Source organism: Salvelinus fontinalis, chromosome 26 (genome assembly GCF_029448725.1).
Source record: "Salvelinus fontinalis isolate EN_2023a chromosome 26, ASM2944872v1, whole genome shotgun sequence".
Classification (NCBI taxonomy): domain Eukaryota; kingdom Metazoa; phylum Chordata; class Actinopteri; order Salmoniformes; family Salmonidae; genus Salvelinus; species Salvelinus fontinalis.
This window is the reverse complement of record NC_074690.1, coordinates 47,214,415-47,231,101: the sequence shown is the minus strand read 5'-3', so window position 1 is coordinate 47,231,101 and position 16,687 is coordinate 47,214,415. Positions and strand designations below refer to the sequence as shown.

Below are 16,687 nucleotides of genomic sequence, written 5' to 3'. Positions count from 1 at the left end.
TAGCCTCTGACTGCATTTCCCATTAGTAAACAATGCTTTCAAGAAATGTTTATTTAGTCTGAATTTTTTTTTATTTTGTCTGTGAACTTATGTTATGTGTGGGGTCGTGGAGGGGAGATGCTGCACATGCACAAGAAAGTTTTAGTTTTGTTCAATCAGTAGCACACAATCTACATTTCTCATTGTGTGTGTGTGTGTGTCTTTGTGGTTTTTGTGGTGTGTAAATGATTTTGATGATCAAATGATGATCAAAAATGACCCTAAGACAATCTTTGTACCCTGGTCGTGTACAGCTTTCATGGAAATATGGACAAAGGCGATGTTTCACTTTTTCTAATGTTGGGGTCACTCTAGGAAAAGTCATCAAATTTCAAGTTGAAAAAATATAATTTAGGTGGTTTTCTCTGCTGTTAAACATAGTGGCAGGTCATTTTTTAGCCTTATGACAACACAAGGGTTAAATGTGAAGATTTATTTTATCAAATCAATCCTCTATGTGTAATTATTATTACATGATTAAACTAATCATGTAAACTTGAATTAACTAGTGTCACGTTCGTCGTAGTGAGGAGACCAAGGCGCAGCGTGATTGGAATACATTCTTCTTTTAAAGAAGAATAAACACAAACCGTGACGCTATAAACACTGAGTGCTGACATGCAACTACTAATAGACAATAACCCACAAACCAAACTGGAAAATGGCAACCTAAATAGGATCCCCAATCAGAGACAATGATAAACAGCTGCCTCTGATTGGGAACCAATTCAGGCCACCATAGACATACATATGCCTAGATTACTACACAGACACCTAGACATACAAAAACCCTAGACAATACAAAACATTCATACCCCCCCTCGTCACACCCTGACCTGAACAAAATAATACAGAAAACATAGAATACTAAGGTCAGGGCGTGACAACTAGGAAGTCGGGGCACCACAGATTTTTTTATTGAGTCTCTATTTCCCGAATTGACTCTTCAGATATTTTCATATCTTATCAAAACAGTCGCTTATTAATGAATTATTATTAATACCGCATCAGTTCTCATTACTGAACGTCGCAAACCCTTGGATATCTGCACAAACCCTAGTTTCCATAATAAATCAGCAATTGGCTTATTATTTATTTACTAGCAAACTAAATAATGACACAGAATTACATCACAAACAAACAGTAGATATTTGAGTTACTACATGACGACAAAGAAAAAGTCCCAGCGGACAAATCCGATATGACGGCTTGGTAGACGAGGGAAAAGGGTGGGGACTGAGAGAGCGAGAAAGACAAAACGGATTCACTACACCAAGTGGATAATTATAATTATTGAAATGCTAATCCTTTGCACATGAATGGCCGCTTATTCGAGAATAATTTAAATGTATATATTTACGCCCGTATGTTGTTGTTGTCTCTCCGTAGAAAATAATTGTTTGTCCTGTAGAGTTCATCAGAGTCTCTGGTTAACATTCCCAGAAGTCACAATGTCTTTCGTAGTTGTAGGTGGTTAGAATGGATACTTCAGAGTACCATTCGGAAATGTTCTTATAGAATCAATGCTTCGGCGGTTGTCGGTATTCTCGTTCTAGACTTACATAATTTCTAGCTGCAGACCAGTAATTATATGTCTAAGATTTTCTCTTATTCTGTAGTGATCGATAGTCTCAGAGTTGAACCATTTCCAGAAGTGTAGCCATAACTACAGCTGTATGGTCTCCGATGGCCTATAAAATTTTAGCCGTTCCAACGTGGGGACTCTGTCCCGGCGTTCTCTGACTTAATGCATATTTTGTAGGATGGTGTTTTATACTCTGTACTCTGCCTAATGTGATGTCTGGGCTCACGGGGTGTGGCCACTGGCTAGTTCATCTTTATATGAAAAGCCATACTCTGATTTAGAAGGTTAACATGACATTACATCTTTTCACAAATAGTTTCATGTTTAATCACATATGTTTCACAATATTTAGATGTAAACCTGACAGCTGGGAAAATGTACACTTTAAAAGATACAGTTATGTGTGTTTCCTGTCCTTCGTGAGATCACCAAATGAAACACACAATCATAACTGTCCCTTAAAACCTTTTCTCAATAGGGGGGGGCGCTGTTTTCACTTTGTAAAAAATCGTTCCCAAATTAAACTGCCTCGTACTCAATTCTTGTTCGTACAATATGCATATTATTATTACTATTGGATAGAAAACACTCTCTAGTTTCTAAAACCATTTGAATTATATCTCATTTTGCAGCAAACTTCCTGTCAGGAAGTGAGAAATCTGAAATCGGGGGCTCTGTTCCAGGGTCAGCCTATTAATTTGCATGGAATCTATGGGTCTACATGCACTGCATACGCCTTCCACTAGATGTCAGTAGGCAGTGAGAGTTGGAATGGGGTGTATAGCTCTATCTGAGGCCGAACAAGACCTCTTGGAACGGTGGGTCTAGTCTTTTCACCGTTCAGCTTGGCGCGAGAGGGACCTCAGGATTGCGTTCTGAAAAGCTTTCATTATAGACGTTAGATATATCCGGCTCTGATTTTATTTGATATATGTGTTAAAAACATCATAAACTAGTTATATTAAACCGACTTATATCAGTTTATATCAGTTTATTGCGATTTTCGGTATTTTCTTTGTTATGCGTTATGGTGAGTTGGCCACTTCTGTGCCGCATGGCCAGTTTTGTTAGCTAAATCGACAGATGAAGACGACATTCTACAACCGAACAACGATTATTCTGGAAAAAGGACACCTTGTACAAGATTCTGATGGAAGCTCATCAAATAGTAGGAACCATTTATGATGTTATTTCGTATTTCTGTCGAAAATGTTTAGACGTATATTCCACCCTGATTTTGGGCGCTGTCTCGCTATAACGTAAGCTGTATGTCGTACTAAAGTTATTTTTAAAAATCTAACACAGCGGTTGCATTAAGAACTAGTGTATCTTTCATTTTCTGTCCAACCTGTATTTTTTAGTAAAGTTTATGATTAGTTATTTGATTAGATGATGTGAGTGTCAGAAATATATCCGGATAATTTTGTGCAGTTTGGCTACGTATTCACATTGTTCAACCACAAATTGTACCGCTAAATATGCACATTTTCAAACAAACCATATATGTATTGTGTAATATGATGTTATAGGACTGTCATCTGATGAAGTTTGAGAAGGTTAGTGAAAAAATGTATATATTTTGCTGGTTTATTCGCTATCGCTAACGTTGCCTTGAATGAATGCGGTTGTGTGGTAGGCTATTGTAGTAAGCTAATATAAGGCTATATTGTGTTTTCGCTGTAAAACACTTAAAAAATCTGAAATATTGTCTGGATTCACAAGATGTTTGTCTTTAATTTGCTGTACACCGTGTATTTTTCATAAATGTTTTATGATGAGTATTTAGGTATTTCACGTTGGTCTCTGTAGTTATTCTAGCTGCTTTGGTTAGATTTGTGATGTGCAATGTAAAACTATGATTTATACCTGAAATGTGCACATTTTTCGAAAAAAAAACAAATGCTATACAATAAATATGTTATCAGACTGTCATCTGATGAAGTTGTTTCTTGGTTAGTGACTATTTATATCTTTATTTGGTCGAATTTGTGATAGCTACCTATGCGGTAAAAAAATGGTGAAAATATGCGGTTGAGTCTTTTGCTATGGTGGTTAGCTAAAAGAAATACATATTGTGTTTTCCCTGTAAAACATTAAAAAAATCGGAAATGATGGCTGGATTCACAAGATGTGTATCTTTCATCTGGTGTCTTGGACTTGTGATTTCATGATATTTAGATGCTAGTATTTACTTGTGGCGCTATGCTAGGCTATGCTAGTCAGCTTTTTTACTGATGAGGGTGCTCCCGGATCCGGGATTGGGACCAACTAGAAGTCAAGTGTCCACGGACCATTCCCACATTCTCAAAAGTAGAAATATTGTTTAATTCTCCCATTTTGGGGATTAGGAGTTTTGAACTAAGAGAAGGCCTTTGTTCTGGTATGCCAGGGCTGCCCAGCATTCTTCCTAGAGATCTACTGTCCTGTAGGTTTTCAGTCCAACCCTAATTTAGCATATCTGATTCAGCTAGAAAGGTCTTGTTGAGCAGAAGATTTGTGGAATCAGGTGTGATAAATTAGGGTTTAACTGAAAACCCACAGGACGGTAGATATCCAGGAAGAAGGTTGGGCAGCCCTGTGGTAGACTCTCTCCCTCAATACTGCATGGTAGTTTCTACCAGGGGGAGAGTGAGAGGGGGGGAGCCATGATATACACCCCCTAAGGGCCACATAGTGACCAGTGTGTTACGAATGTTACGAATGTGTTTCTACCTGTCTTTTAGAAAATGACTAGCCCAGTTATTGCTAGTTTATGCTAACTTGCTAGCTAGCAACTTCAGTAGCAGAAAATCCTAGCCAGCTAGCTAGTTAGCATAAGCTGCTAGGAGTGCTAGCTAGCAACCTTACTATCAGATCGTCTGAGGTAAAATACATTCAAAAGATAACATAACTTAATTGCAGTTGTAAATGTTTCCACTAGTGACTGATAGCTTCACAGTTAATATTACTTTATAACCTTTTAGCTATTTTACACAGCATTTTATGTCATGTAGGTAGATAGCTAGCTATGTTTTTAAGAGAGCTTTTCAATTGGCATCTCTCCCCCTGTTTTCAGTCACAGGTGGGGACTGGATTGGTGGGCTCATGAGGTGTGCTCCAATTTTACTGGGGATAGCTTTATTTGGGACCTATGTACATTTTAGAAATGTGCAATAGCAGAGCATAAGAGAGTTGCCACATCAATGCTACACTGAGTTAATTAGTTAAGTTATTGTATGAAATGTTATATTCCAAAAATGATTTAATGGTTTTGGTTATATTCCATTCCAATATTATATTCCAACTATTGAAATCCTTTTGCTCCTGAATATCATTTTAAAGACTGCTGGGATTTAAAATATTGCATTATTCAAATAATATTTAGTGCATTTGTACAAAATGGATTGTATCGAAAATTAACAACAAAGAAAGAACAAAGAAAATTAATGTGCAGGTGAGTTAAAAAGAGGGACTTTACATCAAATCTCCCCATAGTGCGAATATTAATGGTGACATGTGCAACACCACTTCCCCCCCATATTTTATTTAAATAATTAAAATAAGACAACTGTACTTAGCTTTTAAGTATTACTTACTAAAGAATGAAATGGTTTTTAACACACTTGTGTGAAATCCTATGCCATAATCTTCTACCGGGGTAACTGGCACCTCCGGGGGGAGGGGGGCAGTTACCCCGGTACTTGAAAAGAAATCTACTTTTTATGAAATAACAAAAAAAGTGTAAACAGTATCCATGTATTTCCCTTTGTAGTTTATTTGACTAAGCATGACTTTCATCCACATACCAATTTTTTCCCCCAAACGTCGCTTTTTTGTGTCAGCAACTAGACAATATTCTTAGAGGGGGCTAGTTACCCCTAGTACCCTACATGCATTTTCACAATTGGCCTACAGGGGGCGTTATATACCGACCCAGGGCTTTGATGAATGGCATTATATCAGGTGTTGTTAAGTGTTAAAAATTATAAAAGTATGCAATTTTCACGCTACCAAATCGAACAATATTGTATTTTTTGGGACATTATCTACTAATTTAGACAATGCACGTGTTCTGGAATTCTTAATTTTTTATGTTTGATGGTGGTCAATTAGATCTTTCATGTGTAACACAATCTTTATAAATATTATCTCTGTGAATGATAGTAAGATAAATGTGTCAGGGAGATATTTTGTAGTCCCACAATGCTCAGATATATATTGAGTCATGACTGTTATCCTATAAATACTTAGTGACATTTGTTTCCACTATCAATCTCAGATGGCAGTGTCTGGTTACAAGAAATGATTCAACTCCAGCCTACTCTCCACTTCTCTGAGTCATGATGACTAAGATATACCGGTAATGAGAAGTGGGAACTCATGTGACATCAACATTAGCAGACACACAGATACACAAACACACAGGCACACACACATACACACACACACACATACAAGCAATCATCTGGCATTTTCACAAATATAGCTGCTCAAATATTATTTTGTATAATCAAATTGTTATACTACCATCATGACGTACATGCATCACGTACATATATCGGATCGATGAACGATCTTAATTTGAGCCAGTTATGTGTTATGTGGATTATAATACATTTACAGTTTTGTAGAGGTTGATACATTTTTGGTAAGGGAAAATCAAGTTGGAAATTTCCAAGTGGGAATTACAAACTACAGAAGCATTTTTAGATCTCAACAAAACTACTAGTTTTACATTTCCTGCTTTGCAGGAAAGTGATCAAATTAAGATCCTACATCTGTACATCAGCAGCCAGGTTGTGTAATCCACGAGCTGCCTGCTCTCTATTTCTTTGAAGTCATGAATCAGAACCATTAGGAAGGAACCCATTGGGGCTGGAATTGCCAGGGATCTCACGATATGATATTCTCACAATACTTAAGTGCCGATATGATATTTATTGCAATTCTCACAATTCTATATGTATTTCAATTCAATACGGTGGTTTTATTGCTCACCTATGTCTGCTGCAGAGGGAGAAGACAAAGCCATGATAAAACGAGTTTTGATCATTCATGGAAATAAAAGTGCTGAAAACTAATTGGCTCCTTTATTAAAAAAGAAGATGGAGAACAAGCTATGAAGAAAAAATACTGGAGTTTTAGTGCAGGTACAGCAATCTAGTGCAAAAATTATATTGCGATATAGTCAAAACAATACGATCTATCATCAAAAATAATATCCCAGAGGCCTCCCAAATGGCGCAGAGGTTTAAGGCACTGCATCGCAGTGCTGTCTGTGCCGCTAGAGAACCTGGTTTGAGTCCAGGCTTTGTCGCAGCCGGCCGCGACCGGGAGACCAATGGGGCGGCGCACAATTGGGCCAGCGTCGTCCGGGTTAGGGGAGGGTTTAGCCGGCAGGGATGTTGTTGTCCCATCGCACTCTAGCGACTCCTGTGGCGGGCCAGGCACAATGCACGCTGACACGGTCGCCAAGTGAACAGTGTTTCCTCCAACACTATGGTGCAGCTGGCTTCCGGGTTAAGCGTGCATTGTGTCAAGAAGCAGTGCGGCTTCGCTGGTTTGTGTTCCGGGGGAGGCACGGCTCTCGACCTTCGCCTCTCCCGAGTCCTTACAGGAGTTGCAGCGATGGGACAAGACTGTAACTATCAATTGGATACCACGAAATTGGGGAGAAAAAGTGGTAAAAAAATACTAATAAATAAAAAATAATATCCCAATATATAACTTTATAGAGTTTTTCCCCCATCACCAGAACCCGAGTGACAACATAAGCAGACACACACACAAACACACTTACCACGAGCTGTCCTGGTCAGTCCCTCTCAGACTACCTCTCAGTGTAGGTCTGTCCTTGTCCTATATGTTCCCGGCCCCCACGGAAGTGAGGCTGTCCCCTCACACCATGCTGGAGCTCGGTCTGCTTTTCTCCAGGTATGGGGGTGTCTTCAGGGCACTGGGAGGCAGGGCAGGGTGGTTAGGGTGGGTAGGGTAGGGTGGCTGGGCCAGGTGGGGCAGGACCGGCAGGGCTGACTGGGCCGGGTAGGGTGGTGGAGCCCGACCCGTATTAAGCCTCTCCACCCGTCCGTTGGGGTGGGGGTACAGTGGCGGTTTCTGGCTCCTACGAGACGGGACACTGTATCCAACCATGGCTGTGGGGATAGGGGTGTGAGTCCGTAAGGGTAGGGGTAGGGAGGGGATCTGTTCTAGCCCAGGGGTCTGGGTCACATGGTTTATGTCTCTGGAAGGGCCAGGTATAGTAGGATCTTTGTTGAGCCCCCGTCTTTCCTGTTTGGAGTCTTTGGATAGGCTCGGTCTCAGTGGGCTCAGGGCTGTGACCCCAATCCGGTTGGTTTTGATGACTGATGCGGTGAGGACATGGGACGGAGAGGTAGTTTGTATGGTGACAGTATGGTCAGGGTCCCTGTACAGTAATCCCTGGTCTCCATTAGTCTTCAGGTCAACAGTCCTTATCTTGTGGGTATACATCTGCTCTCCAGTACTATTCTTCTGATGATACATCAGGACTCCTCTGCAGTCTCTGGGGTTGGGGAGGGCGTCACCACCATGAGGGGAACTGTTACATGATCCCTCTTCCAGGTCAATGTTAGCTGTCAGCAGATCAATCTGTTCGACCACCTAAATGACAATACATAGTCAATATACTACATTACTAAAACACTGTATATTAATACATTATACTACATTAATGAACACTACATTATACTACATTATGATATGACATGTCAGTTGATTGCCGCTTAAGAGCTAAGAGTTATTTTACCATGAAAGGCTTTCAAAATGTTTTTTACAAGGTACAGTATATTACAGCCCTATTGCATATGGACACCATAAAAGCAAACCATAATTCAGAACTTGTCTCAAGACAGGCTCTTGAAAGTGCTGCTTGTGTCTCTGCCAATTCCAGCGGCAGGTTTTAGCCAAAAGGTTAATGTGAATAGCTTTAAATCAATGCAACCACAAGAAATGATGTGAAACACAAGCAACGCTATCTTGTTCCATATCAGCCTGCAATGTACTTTTTTTCAACAAAGCTGAATGCAAATGCAATTTAAATGGCATGTACCATTACATAAAGAGAAAGAGAGGATATCCATTGATCTGTGTCTGCTTTATCTCAAATGTCAATGTAAGCATAGACCCTGCTGAAATGTATACCTGGACTTAAGGTTTACATAGCCTCGTCCTCTGATCTCTGAGTACATTACAGTCAACTCCTCTCACTATTGTTGTCATGCTATGTCTATTTTACTCATACCATTCTTTCATTACAATTCATCATAAACACATTAAAAACATATCCATCAAAATGATTGCTGGGTCCTCACTTACAGATGAATGTGTGAAATCATGTGAAAACAACATGTTCTTATAACAATTCACAAGTGATCACATTCATTTCACATACACTGATTATACCAAACATTAGTAACACCTTCCTAATAATAAGTTGATGTCCTTTGGGTGGTGGACCATTCTTGATACACACGGGAAACTGTTGAGCACGCACCCAGCAGCGTTACATGTCCTGACACAAACCGGTGCGCCTGACACCTACTACAATTCCTCATTCAAAGGCACTTAAATCTTTTGTCTTGCCCATTCACCCTCTGAATGGCATACACACACACACACAATTCATGTCTCAATTGTCACAATGCTTAAAAATCCTTCTTTAAGCCGTCTCCTCCCATTCATTTACACTAATTTAAGTGGATTTAACAAGTAACATCAATAAGGGATCATAGCTTTCACATGGATTCACCTGGTCGGTCTATGTCATGGAAAGAGCAGGTGTTCTTAATGTATACTCAGTGTGAGATCACATGTGTTTTTGGAACACTTTAAGGGCTTGTAAGTACAGTCAATGGAAAATTAGATGAACAGAACTCAAAATGATAAGGCTTAATAATTTCAACACGATGCTGAGAATGGCCAGCTGATCAGATAACTACATATTGTAACAAAATAACGAAACAACCTATCAGAGACCTTAAAATGGTAGAGCCACCATCCAATTTAGCCACCAGAGGCAGATTGTTGATTTAACAATCTGCCCATGTGGCTAACTGCTTGGTATAATTTGTTACCCATGGTCTAAGTGGAGTGTGACAATATACTTCCTTAACTAGGCTCCTGACATCATACAAGATTCAAAACGGCTTTTGCATACAGTACCAGTCAAAAGTTTGGACACACCTACTCATTCAAGGGGTTTTATTTTTACTATTTTCTACATTGTAGAATATTAGTGAAGACATCAACACTATGAAATAACACATATGGAATCATGTAGTAACCAAAAATGTGTTAACAAATCAAAATGCAACAAAAAAATTAACAATGCAAATCCCTTTGCATTAATGACCACTTTGCACACTTTTGGCATTCTCTCAACCAGCTTCACGAGGAATGCTTTTCCAACAGTCTTGAAGGAGTTCTCACATATGCTGAGCACTTGTTGGCTGTTTTTCCTTCACTCTGCGGTCCAACTCATCCCAAACCATCTCAATTGGGTTGAGGTCGGGTGATTGTGGAGGCAGGGTTATCTGATGCAGCACTCCATCTCTCTCCTTCTTGGTCAAATAGTCCTTACACAGCCAGGAGGTGTGTTGGGTCATTGTCCTGTTGAAAAACAAATGATAGTCCCACTAAGTGCAAACCAGATTGGATGGCGTATCACTGCAGAATGCTGTGTTAGCCATGGCAGTTAAGTGTGCCTTCAATTCTAAATAATTCACAGACAGCGTCACCAGCAAAGCACCCCCACACAATCACCCCTCCTCCATGCTTCACGGTGGGAACCACACGTGCGGAGATCATCCGTTCACCTACTCTGCATCTCACAAAGACAGCATTTGGAACCACAAATCTCAAATTTGAACTCATCATACCAAAGGACAGATTTCCACCGGTCTAATGTCCATTGCTCATGTTTCTTGGCCCAAGAAAGTATCTTCTTCTGATTGGTGTCCTGTAGTAGTGGTTTCTTTGCAGCAATTTGACCATGATGGCCTGATTCACTCAGTCTCCTCTGAAGAGTTGATGTTGAGATGTGTCTGTTACTTGAAGTCTGTGAAGCATTTATTTGGGCTTCAATTTCTGAGGCTGGTAACGCCTGGAAGGCGTTACAAATACACCATGACAGCGCAATACACAAGGGGTGGAACAGTGGCAAAGGTACCCACAGGACAAACAGAATAATATTAGTCTGAGGAGAGATTAAATAGCATTAATACAACAAAAATAATTCTAAACACACCTTTACTTTACAAAGTTAAACAGATGTATTTTTTGTATATGTATATGTATCTGGAGGAACTTATCATATGCAGCAGAGGTAACTCTGGGTCTTCCTTTCCTGTGGCGGTCCTCATGAGAGCCAGTTTCGTCATAGAGCTTGATGGTTTTTGCGACTGCACTTGAAGAAAAGTTCAAGTTCTTGACATTTTCCGTATTGACTGACCTTCATGTCTTAAAGTAATGATGGACTGTTGTTTCTCTTTGCATATTTGAGCTGTTCTTGCCATAATATGGACTATTTTCTGTATACCACCCCTACCTTGTCACAACACAACTGATTGGCTCAAACACATTAACAAGGAAAGAAATTACACAAATTAACTTTTAACAAGGCACACCTGTTAATTGAAATGCATTCCAGGTGAGTACCTCATGAAGCTGGTTAGGAGAATGCCAAGAGTGTGCAAAACTGTCATTAAGCCAAAGGGTGGGTACTTTGAAGAATCTAACATATAAAATATATTTAGATTTTCTTGACACTTTTTTGGTTATTACATGATTCCATATGTGTTATTTCATAGTTGTGATATCTTCACTATTATTCAACAATGTGGAAAATAGTAAAAATAAAGAAAACCCCTACAAAATTTTGACTGATACTGTATATGACCAAAGTTTTTGCTCATCCATTTAACAAACATCCATGTACTTTGACTGAAAAAAGTAGGAGGATTATATAACATGTAACTTTATATTCAGACATTGTAAAAGTCAAAGGCAATGACTCTTGTGGTGTTGTCAAATAGCAGAAATTTACCCAATACTGCTAACCCGGAGTGGTGGTGTGATCACTGAAGTGATCTACTCCACGGTGTCGGCACATGGTGGCTGTGAGTTCGAATCCTATTTGGGGCAAGATTATTTTTAAGGAGAAACCTTCCACTGCTTGTCTTCAAGTAAAAATAGTGCAAATGTGACGAAGTCACCGATTATCAAAATGCATATAAATCCTTGTACAATTAAGTGTATACGTTTATGTAACTTCACCTACATTCATTGTAGTGATTCATATTTCTGTATTAGGCCTATACTATAGCCTGTGTTTTGGTCTGAGTGACTCCAAGAAGCTCAATTCATATTATTCATTTAATACGTGTTGCCTGTTCTTCGATGTCTTGCTCCCAGACAGACTAAATAACTTTTTTGCTCGCTTTGAGGACAATACAGTGCCACTGACACGGCCCGCTAAAAAAAACCTGCGGGCTCTCCTTCACTGCAGCCGAGGTGAGTAAAACATTTAAACGTGTTAACCCTCGCAAGGCTGCAGGCCCAGACGGCATTCCCAGCCGCGTCCTCAGAGCATGCGCAGACCAGCTGGCTGGTGTGTTTACGGACATATTCAATCAATCCTTATCCCAGTCTGCTGTTCCCACATGCTTTAAGAGGGCCACCATTGTTCCTGTTCCCAAGAAAGCTAAGGTAACTGAGCTAAACGACTACCGCCCCGTAGCACTCACTTCCATCATCATGAAGTGCTTTGAGAGACTAGTCAAGGACCATATCACCTCCTGACACCCTAGACACACTCCAATTTGCTTACCGACCCAATAGGTAAACAGACGACGCAATCTCAACCACACTGCACACTGCCCTAACCCATCTGGACAAGAGGAATACCTATGTGAGAATGCTGTTCATCGACTACTCCAACTCAATCATCAAGTTTGCGGACGACACTACAGTGGTAGGCTTGATTACCAACAACGACAAGACGGCCTACAGGGAGGAGGTGAGGGCCCTCGGAGTGTAGTGTCAGGAAAATAACCTCACACTCAACGTCAACAAAACAAAGGAGATGATCGTGGACTTCAGGAAACAGCAGAGGGAGCACCCCCCTATCCACATCGACGGGACAGTAGTGGAGAGGGTAGTAAGTTTTAAGTTCCTCGGTGTACACATCACGGACAAACTGAATTGGTCCACCCACACAGACAGCGTTGTGAAGAAGGCGCAGTACTCACAAACTTCTACAGATGCACAATCGAGAGCATCCTGTCGGGCTGTATCACCGCCTGGTACAGCAACTGCTCCGCCCACAACCGTAAGGCTCTCCAGAGGGTAGTGAGGTCTGCACAACGCATCACCGGGGGCAAACTACCTGCCCTCCAGGACACCTACACCACCCGATGTCACAGGAAGGCCATAAAGATCATCAAGGACAACAACCACCCGAGCCACTGCCTGTTCACCCCGTTATCATCCAGAAGGCGAGGTCAGTACAGGTGCATCAAAGCAGGGACTGAGAGACTGAAAAACAGCTTCTATCTCAAGGCCATCAGACTGTTAAACAGCCACCACTAACATTTAGTGGCCGCTGCCAACATACTGACTCGACTCCAGCCACTTTAATAATGGAAATTGATGGAAATTTATGTAAAAATGTATCACTAGCCACTTTAAACAATGGCACTTAATATAATGTTTACATACCCTACATTCCTCATCTCATATGTATATGTATATGTATATACTGTACTCTATATCATCTACTGCATCTTGCCATCTTTATGTAATACATGTATCACTAGCCACTTTAAACTATGCCACTTTATGTTTATATACCCTACATTACTCATCTCATATGTATATACTGTACTCTATACCATCTACTGCACCTATCCCGTTCTGTACCATTACTCATTCATATATCTTTATGTACATATTCTTTATCCCTTTACACTTGTGTGTATAAGGTAGTAGTTGTGGAATTGTTAGGTTAGATTACTCGTTGGTTATTACGGCATTGTCGGAACTAGAAGCACAAGCATTTCGCTACACTCGCATTAACATCTGCTAACCATGTGTATGTGACAAATAACATTTGATTTGATTTTGATTTGATTCACAATACAACCACAATAAGTATAGGCCTATAAATATTTGAAGTGTAGGCTACACCAAAGTCCCAAATGCAATAGGTTAAAGCAAGGAAGACGCTATCTGGTGTGGATGCGTGCAACGTTCGCCTATAGTGGGCTAGGCTTGCCTATGTCAACATTGGAGAAGAATGGTGCTGATATATGTTAACCCAGCTAATAGCACATCCATGACAATGATGATAGCTCTATTGTTGATCTGAATGTCTATTAAGGCTAGGCCAGTCACAATCAATAGCATGGGGAACAGAATTGACAGGAAAGCACAATCAGATTTTGTGTCTTTTACTGCATCCGTTTCATAAGTTGTGAAGCCAGGAGGATGCTAGGCTTCACCTCAGTGGATTCCTGGAGTAGTTTTAATTGGCTGAGATGGAATTTGTTAACGGATATAATTATCTAATCAGCTGGCCGTCCTTAGCGCCGGGGCTAATTTGGCCAGGTTGGTCTATGAGAAAAGCTAGCAGCAAGCCATTTCATACCAACGGTTTAAACCATGGTCTAAGCAAAAGTTCCCAAGTATGGCCCCACACAGATCTGGGACCAGACTAACTGCAAGGTTAACATACAGTATTGACAAAAGCTCAATGGACAAGCTAAAGTATGAAATAATAGACAACACTGGGATGCTTTCAATTCAATTTTTTCTGGATTAACCAGGCTATCTAAAGTAAAGGGTTCTTACCTCCTTCATCTCCACGTGGACCTGTTTGAGACCACCCAGGACCCCCTCCAGGTCTGACACCACCTGTCTGATCTGCTCCCGAACCGAGCCCTCCTTCTGCTGGACAGAACCCTTGTTTTCCCGGACATGACACTGGTTCTCCCAGACCGAACCCTGGTTTTCCCGGACTGAACCCTGACCTTCCTTCTGCTTCCCCCTCTGTCTCTGGGGGTCTGAGTCTGGGTCTCTTCCCTGGTTCTGGTTGATCCCCTGGCTTGCTGGCTGTTTGGCTCTTTGGTTGAATCTCTCTTCCCTGCCTATAGTGGCTCCATGCACTGGGCCAGTAGCTCCATGACTTGGGGTTCTATGGCCAAGGCCAGGCCCACAATGACTCCTCTGCCTGGGCTGGCTGACCAACTGTTTCTGGGGGACTTCAGTGGAAAAGAAAGTCTTCTGAACAGAGCCAGAGCCAGCAGGGACATGTCGTTGATTACAGCTGTCCACTCCTGCCCCACCTACAGCTCCCCCAGCCTTTAATCTAGTAGTCCTCTCCTGGTAGTTAGTTCTATCTCCCACGCCCTGAGAGTACACATGCCTGGGGCTGGGACCACCACCACCACTATGTCCATTTGGCATGTGAGGGTGTAAATCTCCTTGTTCAAGCGGTACACACCTGTCCAAATGATCGTGTTCATCTCCAGGACATCCCCAGACCTGTTCCTCTGGATGGTAGCTGTAGCTAGTCTGTCTGTGTTTCAACTGACCCCAGACCTGTTGTTCTGGACCGTAGCTAGTCTGTCGGTGTGTCAGCTTGTCTTCTGGACTGTAAATGTAGCTAGCCTGGCTGTGTATTTCTTGTGGACTGAAGCTATTCTGTCTTTCTAGCCTGTGGTTCGACTGACTCCAGACCTGCTTTTCTAAACCGAGACTAGCCTGTCTCTGTTGCTCCTGTGGACTATAGCTAGCCTGTCTTTCTAGCCTGTATTTTGACTGATCCCAGATCTGTTTCTCAGGACCGTAGCTGTAGCTAGCCTGTCTGTGTTTGGTCCGCTGACCCCTGAACTGTGTGTGTGCCAGGTCCAGGGGGAGTGATGAGGCTGACGCGTTTCTGCTGCTGTTGAAGGGGTGTGTCCCGGTCCCTGTCCCAGCAGCGCCACCTCCACCCTGTCCTACATAGCCACACTGTTCTTTCACAGGGGAGTAGAATCTCAGACCCAGGCCAGGCTCCGCTGGGCAGGTCCACTGGGCAGGGTTGTAGTTCCAGGGGTGGCTGGGGCTAAACTGGCCTGGCTGAGGTTGACCGTACTGACCCGGCCCGGTGAACACTGGCCTCCTCTGTGGGGCACTGTGACCACTTACACCCCATCCAGCTCCAGCTTTAGCACCACTTCCTTCACCTTCTCCTTCTCCTCCTTCTCCACCTTCTCCCCCTCCACCATCTCTTCCTTCACCTCCTCTCTCACACTTCTCTAGTCCAGGTTCTATATCCTCTGGCTCCACAGGGAAAGGAGGAAGGCTGATGTCTCCTCTGAGGTCCAACTGTGGGTGGTCTGGGTGTGTGGGTGGTGGTCTGTACCCCCCTGGTCCTCCCTGGTACAGCGTGGGTCCGTATTGGACACAGTGAAGGCAGTAGCAGTAGTCATCTGTGTTTTGATGAATGAATCTATAGTGTCCCATCCGTGTGCTGTCTGAGTACATGTCAGAATGAAAACAGTCCGTCTAGAGTATATGCTGCTGTGGAAAACTCCTTAAACAACAACTGGTTTCCTTCTCCTCCCCTCCTCCTCCACGCTGCTCTCCAACTTCAAACTAGCCATCCACTCACTCTGTTTTCCTCATCTATGACTGACTCCACCGCAAAACAAAACTTTTTTTCAGCTCTGCTCTTTTTTTCTTACCTAAGACTTCCCTCCCCCTTTCTTCCTGCCTCTTGTTTCCCCTTCTCTCCTATATTTGTTTTTCTCTATGCTCTTTTCTTTCTTTCCCCTGACCCCCTCTCACTTTTCTAACTTTTCTCTCACTCCTTCACCCTGCAGCCCTCTCTCCTGCTCGTGGCCCCTCTTTTCCACCTCCCTCCCTCCCCCTATCCCTTCTCTCTCTCTCTCCTTCTCTCTCTTTACCTCTCCTGTTTCGTTCCTCAGTCTTATTTGCTGCTGCAGGCTTCCCGTCGCTCTCCCTCACTTGGCTTTGCATTTCCCGTTTCCTCCCTTCCCCTCCTCC

The 16,687-nt window shown here is 42.0% G+C and overlaps 1 protein-coding gene across 1 annotated transcript in view; it reads right to left on the bottom strand.

Annotated features, from left to right (window-relative positions):
• Positions 1-16,445, bottom strand: part of LOC129824480 (uncharacterized) — a 29,115-nt gene extending 12,670 nt beyond the window's left edge. Inside the window, exons 1-2 of the mRNA XM_055884184.1 lie at positions 14,489-16,445; positions 7,404-8,242 (exon numbers count right to left, since the gene is read on the bottom strand). Coding sequence (XP_055740159.1) covers positions 7,502-8,242; positions 14,489-16,165 — 2,418 coding nt within the window. The 5' untranslated portion in view covers positions 16,166-16,445 and the 3' untranslated portion in view covers positions 7,404-7,501. The remainder of the gene's footprint in view (positions 1-7,403; positions 8,243-14,488) is intronic.
• Between the last annotated feature and the right edge of the window lie 242 nt (positions 16,446-16,687).